This window comes from Rhinatrema bivittatum, chromosome 1, assembly GCF_901001135.1.
Source record: "Rhinatrema bivittatum chromosome 1, aRhiBiv1.1, whole genome shotgun sequence".
NCBI classification, from domain to species: Eukaryota; Metazoa; Chordata; class Amphibia; order Gymnophiona; family Rhinatrematidae; genus Rhinatrema; species Rhinatrema bivittatum.
The window spans coordinates 335,858,969-335,882,845 of record NC_042615.1 but is presented as its reverse complement, the minus strand read 5'-3'; the positions used below and the strand labels follow the sequence as shown (position 1 = coordinate 335,882,845).

At 45.3% G+C, this 23,877-nt stretch overlaps 1 protein-coding gene across 10 annotated transcripts in view; it reads right to left on the bottom strand.

Moving 5' to 3' along the window:
- RUFY3 (RUN and FYVE domain containing 3) overlaps positions 1–23,877 on the bottom strand; it is a 263,821-nt gene that overhangs the window by 31,900 nt on the left and 208,044 nt on the right. For 6 of the 10 annotated variants that reach the window (XM_029598577.1, XM_029598631.1, XM_029598603.1 and 3 more), the window contains 3 exons: positions 19,239–19,400; positions 7,373–7,520; positions 478–554 (listed from right to left, as the gene is read on the bottom strand). In XM_029598577.1, the coding sequence (XP_029454437.1) occupies positions 478–554; positions 7,373–7,520; positions 19,239–19,400 (387 nt within the window). Of the gene's footprint in view, positions 1–477; positions 555–7,372; positions 7,521–19,238; positions 19,401–20,551; positions 23,749–23,877 lie in introns of those variants that run through there. The other 4 variants (XM_029598585.1, XM_029598613.1, XM_029598639.1 and 1 more) reach the window with 2 other exon arrangements.

Here is a 23,877-nt window from a genome sequence, read left to right as displayed (position 1 = left end):
TCCTCACCCTGGGCTCTGGGACTGAGAATCATCTCAGCAAACTCACCCTCCTGTGTGTACCAGGGCTTGGCCCTGTGACCATCAGTGCCTGAAGAAAGATTCTGCTGCACTTCCAGGGAATCCTACCATCTGCTGGAGAATATGGAGCTGTTCCTGTGCTGCACTAACTCTAAGTACTGGTGATGATGTAACCAAGGAAAACGGTGTAACCTCCCCTCATCTGCTTGTAAAGGTCATGAACAACTTGTCTCAACTGGTCTGGTGAAGCAGGATGAAATGGAATGTTTTGTTTAAAGCAGTTTCCTTTGATACCACTGTTCACAGAGAATAATTTGCATGCTCTGGAGAGAGCCATCGAGGGAAACGTATCCTATGCCTATTAACGGTGGATATCCTGAAAACCCAAGTGGTGTGGGGTCCCCCATGAGTGGCCTGGAAAGCCCTGCAGTAAGGAATATTTTTGGTTAGAATCCATACTTGGATTGTAATAAAGCATTCTGGTCTTCCACTGCTTTTTTCATGTTAGCACTTCCTTCAGTGTTTTGTGGCCTGTCCTGTCAAAACATATAACAATATGTAAATTAATATTTCAGAATTACTCAAAGTCAACAGCAGCAAGACAAATAGAATTTTCAAACCAATTTACAGCTTTTTCATATAAAAAAATATATCACAGCGATTTACACACAACATCCAGTTTTAATGCATAAATGGCTATATAGGGAGTGGAGGAGTAGCCTAGTGCAGCAGGCTACGAACCAGAGAAACTGGGATTCACATCTCACTGCTGCTCCTTGTGACCTTGGGTAAGTCACTTCACCCTCTCAGGTACAAAACAGAGATTGTGAGCCCTCTGGGAATATGGAAATACCTGCAGTACCTGAATGTAATCTGCTTTGAAGTGCAAAAAAGTGGAATAGAAATAAAATTACTAAAATAACTCATGGTTGAGTGCATGTAAAAGCACAGGCATAATCCCATTTACAGACATACTTTTATGCAAACAGAGATATTCCAGGGGGGTGGAGTCGGCACTTACATGCATATATTTTTTTTAATTTTAAAAAGCATATTTGTAAGCATACACGTGCAAGTCACACCCAATGAAGAGGTGACAATGTGCCCACATACTCTATCAATTATCTAAATATTTTCAAAATGAACATGCACACATGCATTTGCTTTCAAAATATTCATACATAAGAAATTGCCATGCTGGGTCAGACCAAGGGTCCATCAAGCCCAGCATCCTGTTTCCAACAGAGGCCAAACCAGGCCACAAGAACCTGTCAAGTACCCAAACACTAAGAAGATCCCATGCTACTGATGCTAGTAATAGCAGACTTGATCGATGTAGACACACACACACACTTTACCAAGTGGAATGTTTTAAAATGACTCTTAAAAATGAGCACTGATAAAATTGATGGAGATTCATATTCAGATGCTTGCTGGTTAGCGATGTTACCTAGATAAAACTTTTTGGATAACTTTACAGGGATATTCAGCAGTGTGGGCACACTGCTGAATACCCCTAGTTATCTCAGTTAGCTGGATACGTTTATCCAGTTAAGTTTAGGGATAGCTTTTTAGCTGTCCTAAAGTTATCCAGCTATGAGGGTCATTTATCACATCACGTTAGGGTGTTATCGCGGGCTTTAGAACCCTAACACTCGTGATAACGCCATAACACCCGTGATAAATAATGCATCGCGAGATGTGTATGCAAATTTAAAAATTTTTCCCAAATAGGAAAAGTTTGGGCGGAGTACATTAAAATAAGGGGTGGTTAGTGTTGCGTGCAATAAGTTTGACGGCGGAAATAACTACACCTTTTTCCCTGGCATTATGCTGTGCGATCTACCCGAAACAAGTTTGCGGGGAAAAAAACAAAATCGCAAATCCCGTTTCTGGGAGGAGAGGGATGCAAACATATTAGTAAACTTTTTATACCACTATAAAAGGGGCAACTAGTAACTCGGGCTGAGGTTTTGGGGGTGGGCTAGGTTTTGGGGGCAGTTTTACATGCACAGTCAGAGATACGAACAGCAAGGCACACATCAGTGAAGATTTGATGTGAATTGGAGTGATGACATGTATACACAGATGAGATTTGCACATTGTACTCTTGTCTTAGTTTGATGTACTCTCTACCTAGCTGCTATCAAGCTGGGTTGAGAGTACAATGTACAAATCTCATCTTTGTGTACCTGTTATCACTCCAAATCACATCAAATCTTTACTGATGTCTGCTGTGCTGTTTGTACCTCTGACTGTGCATATAAAACCTCACCCTGAGTTACTAGTTGCCTCTCTTACAGTGGTATAAAAAGTTTACTAATATGTTTGAGAGCCTTAGAGTCAGTCACTCTCTCTATCTAGCCAGCGGCTGCCCAAGAAAGTGGGAAAAGCCTGTCTGGGAACTTCTCGGCTTGTGATATGAAAATATCGTGGGTACGATAAATTTAACACCCGTTGCACTAAAATACCTATGCAATGCGGTAAAAAAGCACACATTGCAGTATCTTGAAAATTACCCTAACCACGCCCCCCCCCCCTTTTTTAAAATCACGGATGCTATTTTTGCTGTATTTATAGCAAAATGGTAAATCTAGGTCTATGTTAACTGCGTAACGCTGAATATAAGCATTTATCTGACTAACAAATGGATAACCACCTCCACCTCAGAACACCCCCATCTCATCCCCAGTTAGCCAGATAAAAAGTTACTTGGCTAATCTGGGGCTGGTTAGCATGGCAGGATTTTCAATTCCTACCATATGTCTGGCTAAGTTCAAACTTAACTGGACCAATGGCGTCAAATATAGGAAAACTGGATTTTACCTGCTATTTTTCATTCCTGGAATACCACAGATCAGTCCAGATTCCCGGGTTTTGTCTCCCTGCTAGTAGATGGAGACAAGAGAAGTAAAGCTTTACCAACACTGCGCCTCTTAACCTAAAGTGCCACCCGCAGTCCCTCAGTATGACTTGTACCTAAGCCAAGAATAACTATAACAATAACCGAGATCCACCATGACAAGCGGGCTTTCCTGAATGGGAGGGGGTTCTGGACAGATCTGTGGTATTCCAGGAATGAAAATTAGCAGTTAAGAGCCAATTTTCCTTTCCTATTCATACTCCAGATCAATCCAGACTTCTGGGATGTACCAAGCTCTCCTATGCTGAACGGGAATGTGATAGCCCCATTCACAGTATACGCTCTCCAAACCCTGTGGAGCCTGGTGCCAGGACATCCAACCGGTAATATCTGGGTAAAACGTGTAATGATTTTAAGGTAGCTGTCCGACAGATTTCTTGTGGAGACACCAGTAGACACTCGGCCCATGAGATTGCCTGCACCCAAGCTGAATGAACCTTTAGACTCTCTGGCATCGGTCGACCTTTGTAAATTCATGCTGAGTCAATTGCGTCCGTCAGCTACCGCGCAATAGTAGTCTTGGATGCCTTGCACACCCTTCCTTGGCACATTCCAAAGCACAAAGAGATGATCCGATCTCCAGAAACTATTAGTCACCTTGAGATACCTCAACAATGCCCATCATACATCCAACACATGAAGATTTCGCTTGTGTGGCACAGACAAATCGAAATTTGGAAAAGCGGGAAGTTCCACTGTTTGACTACGATGAAAAACAGAATCAACTTTTGACATAAAGGAGGGCACTGTCTGCAACGACACCCTAGTTTCTGTAAACTGAAAAAAGGGTTTTCTACCAGACAATGCCTGAAGCTCTGAAATTCTGGCCGAACAAAATGCCATCTAAATAAAAAGAATTTTAAAAACCCCACCTTCAAGGTTAAACCCTTACAGTCGTTCTCTTCAATGCTTCAAAGTCTCACACATCACTTCATTGGATGTCGTAAATGCTTCACCGCTGGAGGAAAACAGACAACATCTTGATACTAAGCCAGGGTTAGTCAGTGCACCTTACCTCAGAAAAAACTTCAAGGCTGCTCCCTGGACTTGTGAAAGGGACTGGCTTTCAATTTCCCTAGATCGTTCTGCAAATAAAAGCCAGAACGTGAGACATCAATGTCTGAAATGGCGCAACCCTCTCTCCAAGGCACCATATCTCAAGTACCTTCTACACCCAAACATAGGCCAGAGAAGAGAAAAGTCTCCTAGTCTTCAGTAGGGTGGTGGTAATGACTTCCTCAGACTAGCCTCTCGATAGCCAATAGTTTCTTCCAAAAACTAAGCTGTGAGACACAAGTGAGCCACCTGATCCAAAAAGATTACACCATGTTGGAGCAACTTAGAAAGATGCCCGAGCCTTAGATGATCATCTACAGACAGAATTACCAAGTCTGAAAACCACAGATGACAATTACTCTGGAGGTACCAGGATCATTCTCCCCAGATGCATTGCAATACGCCTTAGTATACATACAGCAGAATCCCACAGGGCCATGGAAGAACTAGAGCATTGAGTCCCTCTGCTCAGACCTCACAACTGTGACTGAAAACAGCAGGTTGTTTCGACTTCCCCACCTAGAGCAAATGAGCACTATCATCTCTTCTGCCAGCTCCTGTTCTTTGGGGTCCAGCCCTAGTCAGCTCAGAAATTGGCCTGAATGCTGTCCATTCCAGTGTTATGAGACGCTGCCAGCGCTACCAGATGTTGTTCCACCTAGTGGAAGAGATCCTGGGCCTTCCAAAAAAACATGAGACCCCTGGTCCTCCTCAGCAATTGATATAAGCTTTCATTGCTGCTGCTAGGACTCTCACCACATGCCCACACAACCGTGGCAGAAAAGGCAATAATGCATTTCGAACCACCCTCTACTTCCAATGATTGCTAGATTACGACACCTCCTCCACCAATAACCAGTTCTGTGCTGCTTGACGCTGGCAACTGGCTTCCCAGTTATTTCCCAATGTGAAATCTCCAATTTGACACCCAGTTCCTAATTGGCTCAAAAAAAAGCCACCTGGAGAAACTGGGCCTGGATTCCCCCCGCAGTGGTAGTTGCTGTTGGAACTCCTCTGACAGAGTTCCCCATGTGACCGAAGTCTCCTCTGAAGTGACCTCATATGCGCAAATGCCTAGGGAACTAAATCTAGAGTAGACGTCACAGATCCCAGAATCTACAAATAATCCCAGACTCTGGGTACAGAAAGCTGCAATAACCAGAGACCCTGTGACTGCAACTTCAGCTCCTGACCGCTATGAGAAACACTTTGGCTAGCCTGGTATCGAAGTGGGCTCCTAGGTACACCAGCAACTGGGCTGGAACCTTGTTGTTCATGCCAGATTCATCATGCAATCCAGGGTCTGTAGCCTCTGCATGACTAGATGAATCACCTGCTGACCTAATACCTTTGACATCACCTGAATTAGCCAATCGTCCAGATATGATGGCCTAAAAGGCCTTCCTTTTGTAGTGCTGCGGCCAGAACCCCCATCACCCTGATGAATGTTTTCGGTGCCGGAGCTAACCCAAACAGGAGCGTGTGAAAATGAACACACTCTCACAGCCACAGGAAACGAAGGAATCCCTGATGCACCTTCCTGATAGGAATAAGTATATATGCTTCTGTGAGAAACAGAATAGCCAGAACTCCCCCTAAGCAGAAATTCCATCTGGAAATGTGACAATTACAGAGCCACATGCACCCTCCTCAGACATAGAATCGGTTTTCTACCTTTGGGACCTTGAATTAGATGAAATACTATCCTCTGCCCTGCTCCTCCAGGTAGCTGAGTGAACTACCTCTGGTTTGGATGGGCAGCACATGGGGAGCTCATGTAGGCCTCACAGGCATTTTGATAAAATTCAAAGACATAGCCACCTCCGATGAGTATGAGAACCCACTGATCTGCTGCTTTCCTGATCCTCTCCTCAGAAAAAAGGGCCAAGTGCCCTCCTATGATTTCTGGAGAAGAATGGACTAGCAATGCTGCACTGAGCACTTTTACTCCATCTGGTACCAATATTGAAGCTGCCATGGGAATCCAGAAAGCACAGCAGTCGCCTGCCTCAGAGGAGAATCCTCTGTCTGGCCAGTAATTTGAAAGTTTTTTCTTGTTCCTTTTGGGCTCAACCTTGGTTAATGGACCCACCCAAGTGCTTCCCCCCAGGTGTTCACCTAACAAAGGCTTGACTGAAGGGAAGACTGCCAAATTGCAACTTGGACCCGAAGAGACTTCTGGTCGAAACAGACTTCATGTTCTTTGTAGACATATGCAGCCGATCATCCAAGGCATCCGCAGTGTATGCCACTCTAGACTGAAATCTCTCTGACTGCTTCGTACTTATAGACATTGCCGTCTGTGACCCCTGGAGCTGCTGCACCCCGCACAGATGCCCAGCCTGAATCTGCTACCAACTATAGCTTGGATGCACCGCACTGAGACCTCAAACATCTTCTGAAGATGGACTTCCCATAACTGGTCCTGGGTATTTTTCAGGAAAAGTTTCTTTCAAAGGTTGTTCTTGGCTGTAAACCCAAATTCATTATATCCCCAAACAACCTTTGAAAGAAACTTTTCCAGTTCTCTGATAAGTGGTCTTGCACCACTATAAACTGGCTTTATACTCCCACACGATTGTACTTATACCGTTCTACAAGAATTAAGCCATTTCTTGTTTAGTTTACCTTAGAATTCCTGTTTTTGGGGATTTCATGTTCAAACTACCATTTCCCTCTCTCTACTTTGAGTATTCAGCTTTCTGTAGGCTCCATCCCAATGCAGTCTTTTCAAAACATGGCCCGTGTCGGGGGACCGTGAAATTACTGATATGTATATTTTTGGCTGGATGCTGACCACCTGAATGTTTTGCTTGCTTAGAATACAAATAAAAAAAACTGAACTTTTTGGACATTAGTTGAACTATGTCCTTCCTTTCTTTATTTCTCTTTCAGATGAGAAAGGGAGCCAGACTGCTGGCTGTATCCATCTCCATCAGGCTGAATCAAGCAAGGGGTCCCCCAACCCCTTGTTCAGCCACTCTACCTGGGGAAAGGCCCCTGACAGAGCCTAAAACCCCAGGAAGCAAGAATTTTGTTTTTTTTTCCCCATTAATTCCAGACTAAAAGGTTTTACACCTCTAGCATCTGCTGGAGACAAAGAAATACTGAGGGGCTGCAGGTATCACTCTAGGTTAAGTAGCAGTGTCAGTAATGTTTTTCTTCCCCGTCTCCATCTGCTGGCAGGGAGGCAAAACTCAGAATTCTGGACTGATCTGGGGTATGAACAGACACAGCCTCATATCTAGTTATAATTCTCACTAACCACTCATCATAAAATGGTTGCACCCCAAGCATTTTCCTAGGGCCCTCAATCTCTGCAAAATGAAGCCCAAAACAGTAAAATGATGAACAAAACCTGGAAGGTGAACTTACTGAGGACAGGAGTACAGGCTTCATCCCATTCTCCTGCTTCTCTTGGTTCCCCCTGTGTGGTGCCGGCGTGCGTTTCCTCTCTGGGATACCACGATGGATCTGTGACCGCTTGTCTCTTTCCACCTTCAACTCCAGCTCAATCTGGGATCTACAGTACATCAAATGTAAATTTAAAACAAAAATGGACACATAAAAAGGTAATATGCATGAATGAGCAGAGTTTGATGTCACCCTTTGCTGTCTTATAAGGTAGTATGGCAGTGGGCTACTGCTCTGATCACAGACCTGCTAGCAGCAGTACTTGATAGACTACTCCAAATATCAACGTCCCTATTTCTTCACTGCATGGTGTCCTCTTTTGCTTTCATTCTTAATACGCCTTTCCTTTTGTCCTTACATTTTTGTTCTTTGTCATTTTGCATGGGGTCCATTCTTCTGCGTTTTATGCTGTATTTGATACTTTCCAAATTATCAGTGTGATGCCTATGGGAGGGTCTCATGAGGAGCAGCGATGCAGGGCTCCAGTTTATGTCATAATAGTAGGAATGGTTACATAAGAAGCACTTATACAACAGTCTTTCCACTAACATCTTCTCTGGAATGAAATAAAAATAGTAGCAAAAGAAGGAAAGGAAAATTGGTTCTTATTGGCTAATTTTCGTTCCTGTAGTATCAAGGATCAGTCCAGACTGCTGGGTTGGGACTCCCTTCCTGCAGATGGAGTCAGAGAAAAAAGCTGAAAGACACCCCCCTCTTACACTGGTGTGCCACCTGTGATCCTTCAGGATAATCTATACCATAGCAGAATGAAACATATCATAACCTCAACATAAGAGCCAATGGCTATATGAAACTACCTAATGAAAAAACTGCATAACTTCTGGAACTTATGTACATGGAGGGAGTACTTCCATATGCAACATGAATGCTGTCCACTTGAGAATTTTCTGCAGAATGAAAACGATACCGAACGGACTCTCCAGATTCCTTGGGTGGGCGTCTGCTTAGTGATGGCTGAAACGGATGTGTCCACTTTTGGGACCCTAAAGACGGCCAAAGACTCGTCTGACAGGGGGTAGAGCTTCTCCATGGCTCGCCCCACCCGAAGGCTGGCCTTGGGAGCCTCCCATTCTTGGATCACGAGTTGTATTAGCATAGGGTGAAAAGGAAAAGCTTTAGGAGGGGCCCAAAGCCCCAAGAAAACAGGGTTTCCCCTTGGAAGCCTCCGAGCTCGGCTGCGGCGCCTCAATTCCGAGCTTCGTCAGAACATGAGGGATTAAATGATCAAGCTCCTCCCTCCAAAATAATCTGAGGACGCGCGGATCATCCCCCCTCAACTGGGGTGGGCTCATAAACATCCCCGTCAATATCCACAAGGAGAGGATCCAGCGAAGGGGGATCAGGTGGTTCAAAGGCTGGGATCCTGGAGAGATCCAAATCCGCACGGCCCGTCCTCCCCCTGGAGTATTCGGAACCCCCAGAAAGCCTAGCCACCTTCGCAGGTGGAGGCTCCTCAGCCTGCAACTCAGCCTCGGCCTCCAAAAACACTTTATGCATTAAAAGCACAAATTTGGAAGAAAAGGGAAGCTGCCCCTTTAAGGCCCCCCCCCCCCCCACGGGGGTCAGAGCTCAGAGGGGAGGCAGGCACTGGGAGCCGCTGTCTAACAGGGCTGAAATTCGGCGGGGAGAGCAGAGGAGGGATCTCCCCTCCCCCTGCATCTAGCCCTACACTGGAGCGTGGAGTAGGCAAAATGGCTGCCGTTCCTGCGCTAGACAGGGACGGGCAGGCCGAGGTGCGAATTCCTCCCTGGGCCACGGGACTGTGCTGAAAACGACCTGCTGCTGCTCCCCGACGGTCCTTCCCCTCCCGGGAGGCACCGTGTACAGAGGCCATCGCAGGAGAGCTGCGCCACCGGCTCCCCACATGCTGATCACGCCGAACCCTGTGGCTTACCAGCGGAGAGGGAGCGAAGACGAGGCCGAAAAAATTGGCGAAAATAGACCCTCCGGAGCCCCGGGAAACCTGTGCCACTCAGGGGGGAAAACCGTGGCACAGGCAGCTCCCCTGAGGAATTATGCTGTCTCAGGGTGCAAGGGGGAAGGACCGGCCTACTGGTTAATCCCCCCTACTCACCGGTAGAAGCAGCAGCTCCGGGGAAATGGCTAATAGGGTATCCCAGCCATGCCTCAACCAAGGCTGTAGTCTCGGGAGGGCAGAGTCTGCTCACCTCCAGAAGAAAACTAACTTTTTTTTTTTTTTTTAAACAGCTTGATTTAGCCACTGGTAGAAACAAACACCCTTAGATCTTATAATTTCTAGTTTGCTTTGTTTTCTTTTTAAAGGATCAGGACCACAGGTTCTGTCACCCTCATCTGCTGGAGTCAAAGAAATACTGAAGGATCACAGGTGGCACACACCAGTGTAAGAGGGGGGTGCCTTTCAGCTTTTTTCTCTGACTCCATCTGCTGGAAGGGAGACAACCCAGCGGTTTGGACTGATCCTGGTATGTTCAGGGAACTGTAATTAATTATACCTGCCAAATCTAATATTATAATAGCTGTGCGAGAGGCAGTTAAGAACCTAACGATATACCTTACCTAGACGAGAGGTGAGAAGAGTAGGACATGGACATTCAAATACTCCATACGGTATAAATTAGGCACAAAAAAGAAACCTTTAACTAGTAGAAAGGAAGTTCTAGATTTGAACACAGTCAAGGTATGAGGCTGCAAAGTAGTAAGACTCAGAAGTAATTTAAGAAAATCTTCACTTATAGACAGGGTGACTTGTAGATGGAGCGCCCTCTCAATGGAGGTGGGTGGAGGCAGAAAACAGCAGTGGAAGTCGAGGAAGGCTGGGCTAAGCCCAGAGCATCCCCTGGTTGTTTAGAAGCAGAGGTAAAGCTTGAGATGAAGTAGGATCGGTGGTACTGCAATAGGAAGGGAATGTAGGCAGGCTAGATGCATTTAGCAGTTATATTTCTATGTCCATTTTCAGAATCTCTCAATCTGCAAATATATAGCAAAATCCTGCTGAAAACAGTGCTCTAAATTCAGAGCTGAAGAAGCCTATGGCCGATATGGCCAAAGTCATAGGCACCATCCACCAGGGAGTGCCACCGTGCTCTCTCAATGTGGCTAAAAAGCCGCTTCCCCTCCCTCCCAATACAGCTCTCTCTCTTCAACACTAGAGCTCTGTCGCCCAAGGGAAGAACTGCTACGCCGGCTCGTGGTGTCCCCTATCCCTCAGGGTCATCTGTGAAGGTGGAAGTGGGGGGAGCACTGCTGCTCAGCTCAGAGACAGCCTGTGCAAGTACTCGTCTCTCGGCAGCGACGAACAGTGCGGTTTGTGGGGGCGCACGAATTGTCAGTCTCCTTTTGTCCAGTAAGAGCAGGAAGAGCAACGCAGTGCTCAGGCCTCAAAAAGATGCATCGGCTCCCCTCCCCCCCTCCCCAGCGTGGCTCACGGTGTCGCTAGAAGTATCAATAGCCTTCCCCCACCCCCCCGTCAGGAACAAGAAGAGCAGCGTGCTGTATGGGTCCCAAAATGAAGCACTGGCCTCCCCCCAGCAGTCAGGAGCAGGAGGAGAAGCGTGGCCTGCTGCCAGAGAGAAGTATCATCGGTCTAACTTCCCTATTTTCAGAAACAGGAGCCACAGGGCTCCAGGCTAGAAGAAAAAGCAAAAACATCTGATGGGCCAAAGGAGGAAGATTCTACTGTTGCTCTTGTGCTTCCAGAGAAGGGGGAAGCAAGTGAGAAAGCGTGTGTGTGTGTGTGTGTGTATGTATATGCGTGACTGAGCATGTGACAGTAGGTATATGTGTGTGACTGAGCTTGCGAAAGGGAACACATGCCATGTATTTGTGTGCGTGTGAGAACATGGAAGCATGGGTGTGTGGCTGAGCATGTGAAAGTATGTGTGTGTGTATGACGGTATGAGAAAGGATGTGAGTGTGACTGAGCGTGAGCGTGTTTATTTGACAGCACATGACAGCATATGCATGTTGACTGAGCATGAGAGAGAGAGAGTGTGAGCGTTCGAGTGCGTGCGCAACAACCCCCTAACTCTCCCTCTAATGCACGACAATCTCAGCACATCTGTAAATACATAAATAATTCCCAGGTATGGAAAGCTGTGGATTTTTAAAAATCTATACTTGTTTTAATTATTGTGTACTATTTGATGTATCTGTTTTGAAATATTAGCATTTGAAAAGTTTTTTGAGTTTTTAACTACTAAATGTTCTATTCATCAGCTGTTCTGAAATATTTATTATTTGTACTAGTATGGTTTTACTATTATGAATGATTTCTATTTCTTGATTTTATTGTTTGATGTTTTATGAGGAATAGTGAAGTTTCTGTTTTTCCAGTTTTGCACTGCATACAGCGTCTAGCTTCTTGTTGTTTTCAGTTTTTTGTCTCCATGTTTCTTCAATTGAAACTTTATCGCCTCTTAATATTTGGGGACTGTCTGTCTTTGTTATGCCTTGTGATGGAGGTGAGGTATTATGCTGGCATGTAGGTTCTTTGTAAGTATCTATTACAACCTGTCTTGTTCTAGCTTCCTAATAGGAGGTATATTGGTGTTTAAGGGCCTGGTGCAATATTTGTAGTTCTACTTTTCTAAAGATAAGATTGTTACGTTTTAGTGCTGTTTTGATATGTTGTAATTGTAACTCAGTTTATTCATGGCTTTCTGAGAGCCAAGCCCACATCCACATAGGCCAAATACCATGCATCTACCAAGTGTCTATTTTGCATTTTTGGCACCACAAAAGTGCAAGCACATATAATATACAAGTTGTAAGAGATAGAAGACTGCAATTCTTTTTAATATAAAATCTTACAATTAAAAATTATACGACTTGTGGGGGCATGAGGCTGTAATGAGAAGACTGGAGACAGCAAGGAACATGCTTGGATTTTGTATCTGATACAAAGCAGGAGCAAAATCTGTGGGTGTGCAAGTACCCATGGTTCCAGCTGGCCCCCAGATTTTCAAAAAGAAAGTTCATGGGCAGTTTCTTAGTCTCTTACACTGTGTACATTGACTAGGTCTGATGATTCTGAATCCTCTGATCTATCCAAAAGATACAGGTACAAATATTTTCCAATCTCATTATTCCTTCGTTAGAAGCCTAATTTAAATAAGGTGAACAATATTTGTGCCATAGATGTACAAACATTTTTGTTTGTGACCCTTTTGATACGTCATTTGTACTCAACCTAGAATTGTAGATAAAGCAGGTTATAAAGTTTTAAAAATAAATTAGATAAATATGGCTCATAGTGCCAGGATCTCTGTACTGGTTCCGACTGAGTCAGAAGCCCAAAGGGGCAGGAGGAAACTGCTGAGCCAAAATAAAAAATAAAAATTAAAGCCCCCTACATGTAATAAGCGTCTTCCAACTCATGATGTGTTCAGGGTGAGGGTGCACTTTTTCATTTGGCCATAGGCGCCAAATGGCCTAGCTATGGCTCTGCTTAAATTCATCCTGGATTAAAATGAAACAGCCGCTGCCGCCCCCCACCCCCGATCTGCAGAGAAAGCAAATGTTGCTTACCTGTAACAGGTGTTCTCACAGGACAGCAGGATGTTAGTCCTCACATACGGGTGATATCATCAGGATGGAGCCCAATCACAGAAAACCTCTGTCAAAGTTTCCAGAACTTTGACTGGCCCCTACTGGGCAAGCCCAGCATGGCACTAACCCTGCAGCCAGCAGGGGTCCCCCTTCAGTCTTATTTAAAAGCTACAGGCAGTGCCGAAAAATAAAATAGAACGTTACGAACCCAACACCGCGGGGTTTTTTGTGAGGACTAACATCCTGCTGTCCTGTGAGAACACCTGTTACAGGTAAGCAACATTTGCTTTCTCACAGGACAAGCAGGATGGTAGTTCTCACATATGGGTGAGTACAGAGCTGAGGATGTCCGAACATGCACCAAATGTACCCAACAGCGTGTGACAGGCACAACAACTGGGGTGGAATTTGGTAGAGGGCATCCTGAACCCCACTAGGCAGGCGGAAGGGTGTTGGTACGTCACGTTGGAAATAGGTTACGCAGGACAGACTGGCCGAAGATAGAATCTTGTCTTCCAGCTTTGTCCAAGCAATAGTGGGCTGCGAAGGTATGGAGAGAACTCCAGGTGGCAGCCCTGCAAATGTCAGGAAGTGGCACCGATCGTAGGTGTGCTACTGAAGTCACCATGGCCCTCACAGAGTGCGCTTTAACATGGTCTTGAAAAGGAATGCCTGCTTGCTGATAGCAAAAGGATATGCAGTCCGCCAACCAGGAGGAGAGAGTCTGTTTACCCACAGGTTGCTCTAATTTGTTGGGGTGGAACGAGACGAATAACTGAGTACTCACCCTTGGACAACTGTACGGTCCAGATAAAAAGCTAGAGCCCGTTTACAGTCAAGGGTATGCAGAGCCTGTTCCCCTGGATTGGAATGGGGCCTGGGAAAAAAAGATAGGTAGTATGATGGATTGAATAATGTGAAACTCCGAAACTACCTTAGGTAAAAACTTAGGGTGATGCTGAGTACCGCCCGGTCCTGCAGGAGTTTAGTGTAAGGCAGATAGGTAACTAGGGCCTGTAACTCACTAACCCTGCGAGCTGAAGTGATAGCCAAAAGGAAAATCACTTTCCATGTAAGATATTTTAGGTCACAGGAGTGAAGAGGCTAGAATGGTGGTTTCATGAGCCGACCGAGAACCAGATTAAGGTCCCAAGAAGGGGCCGGAGGACGTAAAGGTGGCTTGATGTGGAGCAAGCCCTTCAGAAAGCATGTTACAAGGGGTTGTACTGCTATAGGGACATCCCCGACACCTTTATGGAAGGCGGCTACCGCACTGACATGCATTCTAATGGAAGATGTCTTGAGACCAGACTCTGACAGATGCCAGAGATAGTCCAAAAACTGTGGGATTGGACAGGAAAAGGGATCAAGGCACTTAGAAGAGCACCATGATGTGAACCTTTTCCATTTGTAAGAGTAAGCTTTTCTCGTGGAAGGCTTCCGTGAAGCTATCAAGACACGGGAAACTGGGTCTGACAGGTTAAGAGGTTGAAGGATTAACCTTTCAACATCCATGCCGTCAGGGACAAGGCCTGAAGATTGGGATGGTGTAGGCTCCCGTTGTTTTGAGTGATCAGAAGCGGGTTCTTTCCCAAGGGAATGTGCCTGCGGATGGAGAGATCCTGGAGTATGGGAAACCACACTTGGCGTGGCCAGTGAGGTGTTATCAGGATCATGGTTCCCTTCTCCTGATGTAGTTTCACAAGAGTCTTCGAGAGAAGAGGAAGTGGAAGGAATGCATAAAGCAGACCGGTTGCCCATGAGAGGGAGAATGCATCTCTGGGCTGAGAGCATTTGCTGCGAATGAGGGAGCAGTAATTGTCCACTTTATGGTTCTGAGGGGACGCAAAGAGGTCTGTCTGAGGCTAACCCCATTGTCAGAAGATGGAGTTCGCTACCGAGGGGTTGAGAGACCACTCGTGCGGTTGAAAGACGCGACTCAGCTTGTCTGCTAGAACATTGTCCACTCCCGGTAAGTAGGTGGCCCTGAGGTACATCGAGTGGGAGAGGGCTTCTGCCCAAATCTACGCAGCTTCCTGACACAGAAGGAAGGAGCCTGTGCCTCCCTGCTTGTTGATGTACCACATGGCCACCTGGTTGTCCGTCTGAATCAGGATGACTTGATTGGAGAGGCGATCCTGAAATACCCTGAGAGCATATCGCATTGCTCGAAGCTCCAGGAAATTTATTTGGTGTTTGGCTTCCTCTGGAGACCAAAAACCCTGTGTCTTCAGATCGGCCACATGGGCTTCCCACCCGAGGTTGGAAGCGTCGGTGGTGAGAATGACTTGAGGATCTGGCACTTGAAAGGGCAATCCCTGGAGGAGACTGTTCTGATTTTTCCACCAGGCGAGAGACAGACTGAGTGAGTCGGTGATGTGGACAATGGTCGACAGAGGCTGAATAGCTTGAATCCATTGTGACCTCAGAGTCCAATGCATGAGTCTCATGGCCAAGCAGGCCATTCGTGTGACATGGACTGAGGACACCATGTGTCCCAGGAGGACGAGGAATTGGCGAGCTGTTGCAGTATTCTGAGACTGCAACTGGTGAGCGAGAGACACGAGAGTTAGTGCTAGTTGTTGAGGTAGAAAAGATTTTGCCTGCAAGGTGTCCAAGTCTGCCCCAATGAACGACAAGGTTTGAGATGGGACTAAATAAGATTTTTCGTAATTGACGAGAAATCCTAGTGAAATTAGAGTGTGTAGATTCAAATCGAGGGACGACCGAGCAGCTTGCTGGGTTGGAGCCCTGATTAACCAGTCGTACAGATATAGACGTGAACACCTTTTCTGAGGAAAGCTGCGACAACTACGAGACATTTGGTAAAGACTCGTGGTGCAGATGCTAGGCCGAACGGAAGCACTCGGTATTGATAGTGCTTGGGGCCTACTAAAAACTTCAGGTACTTGCGAAGAGTTGGAGTTATCGCAATGTGTGTGTATGCGTCCTGGAGGTCCAGAAAGCAGAGCCAGTCTCCTCTTTGTAGAAGAGGTAGAAGCGATCCCAGGGTTACTATCTTGAACTTTTCCCGCTGGAGGACTTGTTGAGAGCATGTAGGTCCAGAATTGGACGAACACCCCCCGATTTTTTGGGGATTAGAAAGTACCGGGAATAGAACCCTAGGCCTTGCTGCGAGTGCGGAACGCGTTCTATTGCTCTTGACTGGAGAAGGAGGGAGACCTCTTGATCCAGAAGAATTGAGTGGTCGGACATCCCCCACATCTGCAGCGATGGGGATTCCAGTGGCAGGGCGAGAAAGTTCAGATGGTAACCCTGAGCAATGATTGCCAATACCCATTGGTCGGTTGTGATTGACTGCCACATGTTGTGAAAGTGGCACAATCGACCTTCCACTGGTATGTTTGAGAGAGGAATCTGGCTGCTGCTCTCCAAGCGGAAGTCAAAAACCTGAAGCAGGCCCTGGCTGGGGAGCTGCTTGTGGTTTTTGTTTTCGGGCTTGGCGAGGCTGAGGCTTTTGATAAGGTCTCGTAGTACGGGATCTTGCTGGTGGCGGATAGGCCTTCCTTGGATGGTAGAATGACTTCTTAGAGTCCTTCCTGAAGGGCTGTCTTGAGGAGAAGTCAGAAGGCATCGAAGAGAGCTGTTTGAGAGTCTCATGATGGTCTTTTAATTCAGCCACCATTCATTGGATCTGTTCTCTGAACAGATTATCTCAGATACATGGTAGGTTGGATAAATGGTCTTGCACTTCTGGTCGAAGGTCAGAAGATTTGAGCCAGGCCCACCGTCTTGCCGAAATAGCCGTTGCAGACACTCTGGTAGAGGTGTCAAAAATGTCATAAGATATTCGAATCTCTTGTTTGCCTGCCTCAAATCCTTTATTTACAAGGGTTTGTAGCTGGTCATGGAATTGTTCAGGTAGGGACTCTGAGAAGTCCTGTATCTGCTTAAAGATGACCCTATTATATTGGGTCATATAAAGCTGATAGGCAGCTATTCGGGAGATGAGCATGGCCCCTTGGAATACTCGTCGACCAATGTTGTCTAGGAACTTTTGTTCCTTAGCAGGCGGGGTAGACGAGTGAGGTTTTGACCTTTTTGCCCTTTTTTGAGCAGACTCTACCACAACTGAGTGGTGGTCGAGCTGGGATTTTTGAAAGCCTGGGGCTAACTGAACTAAATAAGTAGTGTCAGCCTTTCTGTGTACCCGAGCAATTGATCCAGGATTTTTCCAGTTCTTTTTGAGGAGATCAAGGACGACCTGACAATGAGACAGCAAAGATGGCTGAGATCTAAGGGCAAAACAAATTGAGAGAGAGAGAGAGAGAGAGCGCGCTATATTTATCTACCTGTTTCAGTCTGATCTAATAGAGTTTACAATTTATATTCAATGTGACATTTGCTTTGTCTTCAGACATGGTTATGTAATATAAGAAATGGTAACCTTATCTCTTCCTCTATTAGTGATGTTTGTTTTGACTTCTGATTTTTGGCAAAATACATTTTAAGCATTGCTAATTTCAATACATTTTTTTCCTCTGAAGAAGAAAAGATGGCTCTACCTTAAACGTGCACTCTCTGGGCTGTGCCAGGCATAACCACTAAGTCACATGACATCATACTCTCCTCCAGCAGCTTTTCTGTCAGCCCTGGCATTCTGTTGGGTGCTTGATTCTCTACCCATCGAATCTGAATTGTCAAAATATCGGCAATGCCGTTCTAGGGACTATATTGATCCTACTCTATTCCTGACAGGTTGCGTTACCTTCTACTGCACCAACATACGATTTAAGCAAAGAGGATGCATGAAGCTCTCCAGACTACAGGGGGTCAATTCTTCAGAAGTGACGTGGAGGGTATTGGTCATAGCACTAACACTCCATTATAAACAAAAGGAGTGGAGCCATGAGTGCCATTCTGAGCATCTTTTTATTTTTTTTTTTGGATACCAGTCCATTATCCTGCAGTCAAAGCTAGAATAAGGCAGGCAAGAAGCCTGTGTCACATTTTACTGATACGTATCCGACCCGGGGAACACTTAAAATGGATGGTGGCATTTCTCATTTCAGCCTATTATAAATCAAAGAAAAAAGGGACTCAAATTCCAAAACGTTCAGAAACTGGAGCTTCGCAGAAGCTAGCAATCTTATCAGTCATCAGGCCTATAATTCAACTCACCTTACTGGCTCTTGCATAAGCACTGCTGAATGAAAGACTGAGTATACAGGTTCTCTCAAGCACAGACCCCAGAAAACAAGCAACTCCACTGAACTCCCCTCCCAGAGATGTGCTGTTTCCAGATAAGGAAGGAAGGAAGGCAATTTGTTCTCAAAAGACTGTGGATGAACACCTCAGATTAAATCTTTAGAAATTTACTATGGACATTCTTCTTTTCTTTTTAATTTTCAAATGGATGTCTTAAAAAAAAAAAAAAATGGTTGCTCCAAGTTCTGTGATGGAAGTTTGATCATCCTGACTGGCAGCTGTTGTGGCCAACAGGGTTTCCCCCATTTTTGGGGGTCACAGAAAGGGCCTGTTGAGACTGTCCTGTATTCAGCCCAGCATGTAGTGTTAGTTCCAGGCACTAGGTGGCAGCAAAGCACATTCCAGCCAGGAGCTCACAGCCCTGCATCTGCTGAGCTGCAGGGGGGACCAGCACGTGCAGGCCAGGGGTGAGCTCCTGCATAATCTTGTGTTATCATAACTTTTGCTTCTCCTCACTCACTCCGAGTGATAACACAACAGCAAGGAGTCAAACTGCGCCCGACCTGCGTGGGTGGTAAAGACTTATATATGTAAAGCTGGGGGGGGGGAGGAAAGATGTTCTCAGCCAGTCGTAAAGCGGCCTCCGTGCTGCCCATGATATAAAAATTATTACGTCCTCCATCTAGCTCTCATGCACGTCCCTTAGTTTTTCCTCCTCTCCTCTAATCCCGTCCCTCCCAGTCTTATTTATTGGCCCAGCATTACAGCCTGACCCCTCCTCCCATGTCAAGGGTAGAGTGGGTATTTCCCAGCAGAAAAGCATTTCCCTCAGCACCCTGCGTCTTTAAGTTCTGCTTCCCCCATTAGCTCTAGTTCAAGTAACCTGAGACTGGGGTGATGGGACTCACTCAAACCCTTAACAGTATGAAGGCCCCCCCCCCCCTCAAAGAAAAGGCAGAGGGATAGGATTCAGGTCACGGGGAGAGGCAGGGAAAGGGGCCAAGGGAAGAAAAGGTTTCTAGCAGGGGACTTCAGTTTGGCATTACACGGTTGCTTTGAAAAGCAAGAGCAAAGGAATTAAAAAGGCAAAGCCCCCACAGAACAGCACCGCAAATAATGGATTTCTTCACCGCTGCTTCCTGAGCTGCTCCGCTTCCAGCTGCAGGCTGGCAATCTTGTCTCCAAAGTCCTGCTTGAAGAGCCGGTTGTCCTCCTGCGCAGACTGGCGGTCTCGCTCTGCCTGCTGCAATCTGGATTTGAGCCACATGAACTTGTGATAAAAAACAAAAGCCATGGTGGGGGAGGAAGACCAAGCATAAAAATACAAAATGAACATAACCCAAATGAAAAATTCCAGGGAAAGAGCAGGGGAACAAACAAAAGGCAAGAGAGAAATTTTAAAAAGTAAGTAAATAAAAGGGGGGGGGGGGGGAGTGATAAGGAGCAAAAATAAATACAAATAAATAATCAAACTAAATACACTGCAGCGAAAAGATGGAGGTGAACCAGGCAGAGGAAATTCTACTGTTCAGTAAGTTCTCTTTATTCTATTACCACAGGTTACAGTCATTAAAGGTGAACAGAAAGCATCACTTGGTTTCCATAATCAAAGCAAACCTCAAGTACACAGCATTGTAAGTCAAATCAGAATTTGTTTTCGTGTGCATCACGTTTCAGCTTTATACACGTAACTGGAACTTGCAACATAGTTTTCTCTACTAAGGTCTGGGACGGGAGCTATTTTCCTGGGCTCACATCCAACGAAGCGCACAAAAGCATTTTACACCCCGCTCCCTTTCTCGCTGGAGTAAAGAAACTACAAAACAACAAAACAAAACAGGGAGGCCTGAGCCCAGAGTGATTCTTCCCCCTCCCCCCACCCCGTTGGAAATGGTCACCGTTCCCAGTTACGAAATGAGCTCAGAAAAAAACAGGAGACTTATGGCAAATAAGAATTTGTTTGCCCAAATTTATTTAAATAAAAGAGAAAGATACCAAGCTGGTGTCGATGGGTCTTGTTCCCCTACCTTTTTGCCTGGTAACTAACTATTCCCCTACGCCGAGTAGGCCTGAACTCTGCGATGAGACAAGAAAACTCCCAATATTCTGACAGAAAAAAATAAGACCCCCCCCCCCCCCCAACTGCAGCGCACAGTCTGGGCAAACGCATCTGCTCGGGGTGGTCTGCGTGGACTCTGGTGTCGTCAGATGGGAAAGACTTCGCTTCAGGACCTTTGTTTTATAACAGAAGCATTATTCTGCTGAGAGCAGGGCCCCGCCCACTGTGAAATCCGGGGGAAAGAAACGTGGAATCAAAATGCCAAAACACAACCCTGGAAAACCTGCGCCAGGGAAGTGGATGGCAGGGAGGGAGCCTCTCTTATAACAAATCAATCTATTGGCTCTTTCAGTCTAAAGAAGATCTACGGGGCGTGCAAGAGCTACGAAAAGGGAGCATGGGACATGGAATCAGGCTAGGAAGAGGGCGCTTAACTGCATGACACACTCACAGCCAGGCTCCTCCGGCCCCAGAGGATCACTGGCACAAATTTAGGATGCCCCCCCTTTTTTTTTGTTACTAATATTTTCACTTCATCTTTCATAGCCTTAGGGAGCTTCTCTGAAAATATCCTTGGATGTACAAGAAGTGAAAAAAAAACTTTAAAAAGACTAAATATAAGCAACTAGGAATCCAAAGCAAGTGAATTTAAAATAGGTTAGTTTAATTAATTACATCAATAAATATAATTAAATTAAAGCTATGGTGTATGTATTAAAGACACACAGGTTACAGTCTCTAAATAATAAAGATGGATTGTTCATTTTACTAACATTAGTATTTGCGAAACTCTAAGATCTGGGAGGTGGAGATTTCTTCCATGCACAAAGCATGGATCACATTCGGCAAATTTGGTCAAACTATTTTATACTGCGCAAGGTTTGAAAAATGCACTTGAAAAAAAATCATCGTATCGCCTTTGTGGGAGGGCATGGGAACAAAATCCCAGCAGTTGCCAAGGGTTACAGGACATTGTACAGGGATTTGGCATGAAAGAATGACTGCTCCAAACAGGTCAACGTCCACATGAGTTTCCTAATTAGAACAAGGATCCCTCTCTCTGTAGGTTTTATTTTTGACCTGAAACATGTAGATGGGTGTATATATGTGTCTATTGAGCAAAGTCATATAAACTGACAGTTCTGTCTGTCAAAGGGAAGACGAAAAAAAACCCCAAAACAAAACAAAAAAACAAAACAAAACCAAAAAACCAAAAAAAACAAGAGATCAGTCTTGACCCAAACAGATATGGCAAGATACAGATGTTTAGAGCACAGTACTGTAAACAGCAGGGGTATCCCTCTATCAATTATCTCAATATCACCAAAGAAAATAAATCCATTTTAAAAGATGACAAAGGAATATTAAAAATCAACACCCCCTCCCCCCCAGAATGACCACGAACTCTTCTGACGGAAAATTCAAAACTAAGACGCAACCTTAATGCATGCCAGAAAAACAGAACTCCAACTTTGCAAATCGGGAAAGCATCCTTTGGGGAAATTCACCTAGAATCACACAACAGAGTAGTGGGTGGTTACTCCTCCTCCCTGTGAGTAACAGAGAACAGCAGGCAGCAGGGGCTGGGAGGTCTTCCCTGAATCCCATCCCAGGTAGCAATGCACAGCACTGGGCTCAGGGCAATTTTATAGAGGCAATGTAGGGGCGCAGATTCTTACTGCTGAACTGCCTTGGTGTTCAGGGCTGCAGATAAGTCTTACCAGGGTTTATATTTCCTGAAACGTATACATGTTGCCTATACACAGCTCTAGGTCGACGACATACATCATAAAATAAAACCAATCACAAAAAATACTTAAGCAGAGAAAACACATTCTAAGCAACAAAAGGCTTCAAAGCAGCATTAATTCATTCAATAAACACCCACTGAAATAAATGAGGCTTCGAAAACTTCTTGAAGGTTTTTGTAGTCTTGTCATGCCCATGTGATTTTGTACGAATATACGTATAGGTTTGTAGAACACACTGTTTAAGGACCTAATTCACACCCTTCTCCTGAGTGTAAATCACTCCCATCAGGGCTCTACACTCTAGGGAGACTTAACTTGGCCTAAACTCCGGTTTTTCAAGCACATAGTCTCCATTACATGAAGGAAAGGTCTAAATCTGGCCCCAGAAGACACTACAGAGTTATGTAAGGGTTTGAATGAATTTTTTTTGTACAGATGAATTTAAAGCAGCATTGCTTCCTAACCGCAGATAATTTAACGTTTCTCTCATGGAGGGGGGGAGGAGAAAAATGACCACCAGGCTGAGGTTTTTCTACAGTACTGCCATTCTGAAAACTCCAGAGTCTTATATGAACTAACGGGGAGTTGAAAAAAAAAATGACCACAGCGCCTCAAGTCTATCTTTAGGTCTCCTTTCTTTTCTATAATGCCTTGACTGTTGACAGAATGCTTGAGCCACACAGGACTGGCAAAGACAGGAAGAGGAGAGACATAGAAGATAAGCAGGAAACTGAGGCCCTGCCAGACATTTTCTCAGCTTCCAATTTATTCTCCCCTAAAATCTAGTTTCTTCCCTGTCAATCCCTATGTCAGTTCTGTTCTGCTATCTCAGACTAGTCCAAACCCCATCAAGAAACCCTTTCATTTTGATGCAAGGAGGAGGGGCTCTGTGGCTTTACATCTCCGAACTCAACCTTCTCTGCTTTAACTACAAATTGCATCAGTGGCATGGGATCTTCTTAGTGTTTGGGTACTTGCCAGGTTCTTGGGGCCTGGATTGGCCACTGTTGGAAACAGAATGCTGGGCTTGATGGACCCTTGCTCTGACCCAGTATGGCATGTTCTTATATTACTCACTTTTCCTCCTACTGAGGACCCCCAAGTGCTAATTAAGCGGTCTAACAAGGGAATGATTTTTATTAGCCATGCCTCTCTGCTGAAAGAGATCAGGTGTTTTACCTCAAGTCTGTAATATTCCAGGTGATTTGGTAATAAAAGGACAGGGAAACCCATGTAAGATGTCACTGCTCTCCACTGCTAATCCCCTTTCTCGCTGTGTCACAGTAGGATGGGAACAGAAAATAAAGGGGAAAAAAAAAACAAACAAAAACCTCCAAAGGCAGCGTGCACCTCCCTGGATCCACCTGGTCTGTACGTTATCCCAAATAGATTGCAGAGTTGCCTCAGTGCAGAGGGTCCCTGCACCACACCGAGCGCGCCCCCAGCGTGCAAAGCTCAGCACTTCCTGCTCCTGCTCTCCAATTATAGGAGAGGCACTCTCACTCTCAATTTTAGCAAAGCTGATCTGGCAAGTAGTTGAGGAATTTCTAACCAAATAACACCTAAATATATAAAGTGTAAAACTTGCAGCAAATTCCAAACCAACAGTCGGCGACATTTAACATCTAAATAGCTGCTCAGAAGGTCTCAAGAAGTTTCTGCTGCCCATTGTAACCCGGCTGTGATGTCTGGGTTGCAAGCTGACCAGTTGCAAAAAGATCCACTGCAAAAATGCCTAATGGTGCTTCTGGATGAGTTTGTTTGCTGTGCTATTTAAGGTCTTTGCCTGTTTCACCAAATCCTTTTCACTGTTTGAAATGAGTTATAATGAAGAGGTGGGAAAATGGGAATTAAAAAAAAAAACCAAAACAGATGGGAAAATAAAATTAAGAAAAAAAAAACAAAAAACACATCAAGAAGAGAGATCAGTCAATTCA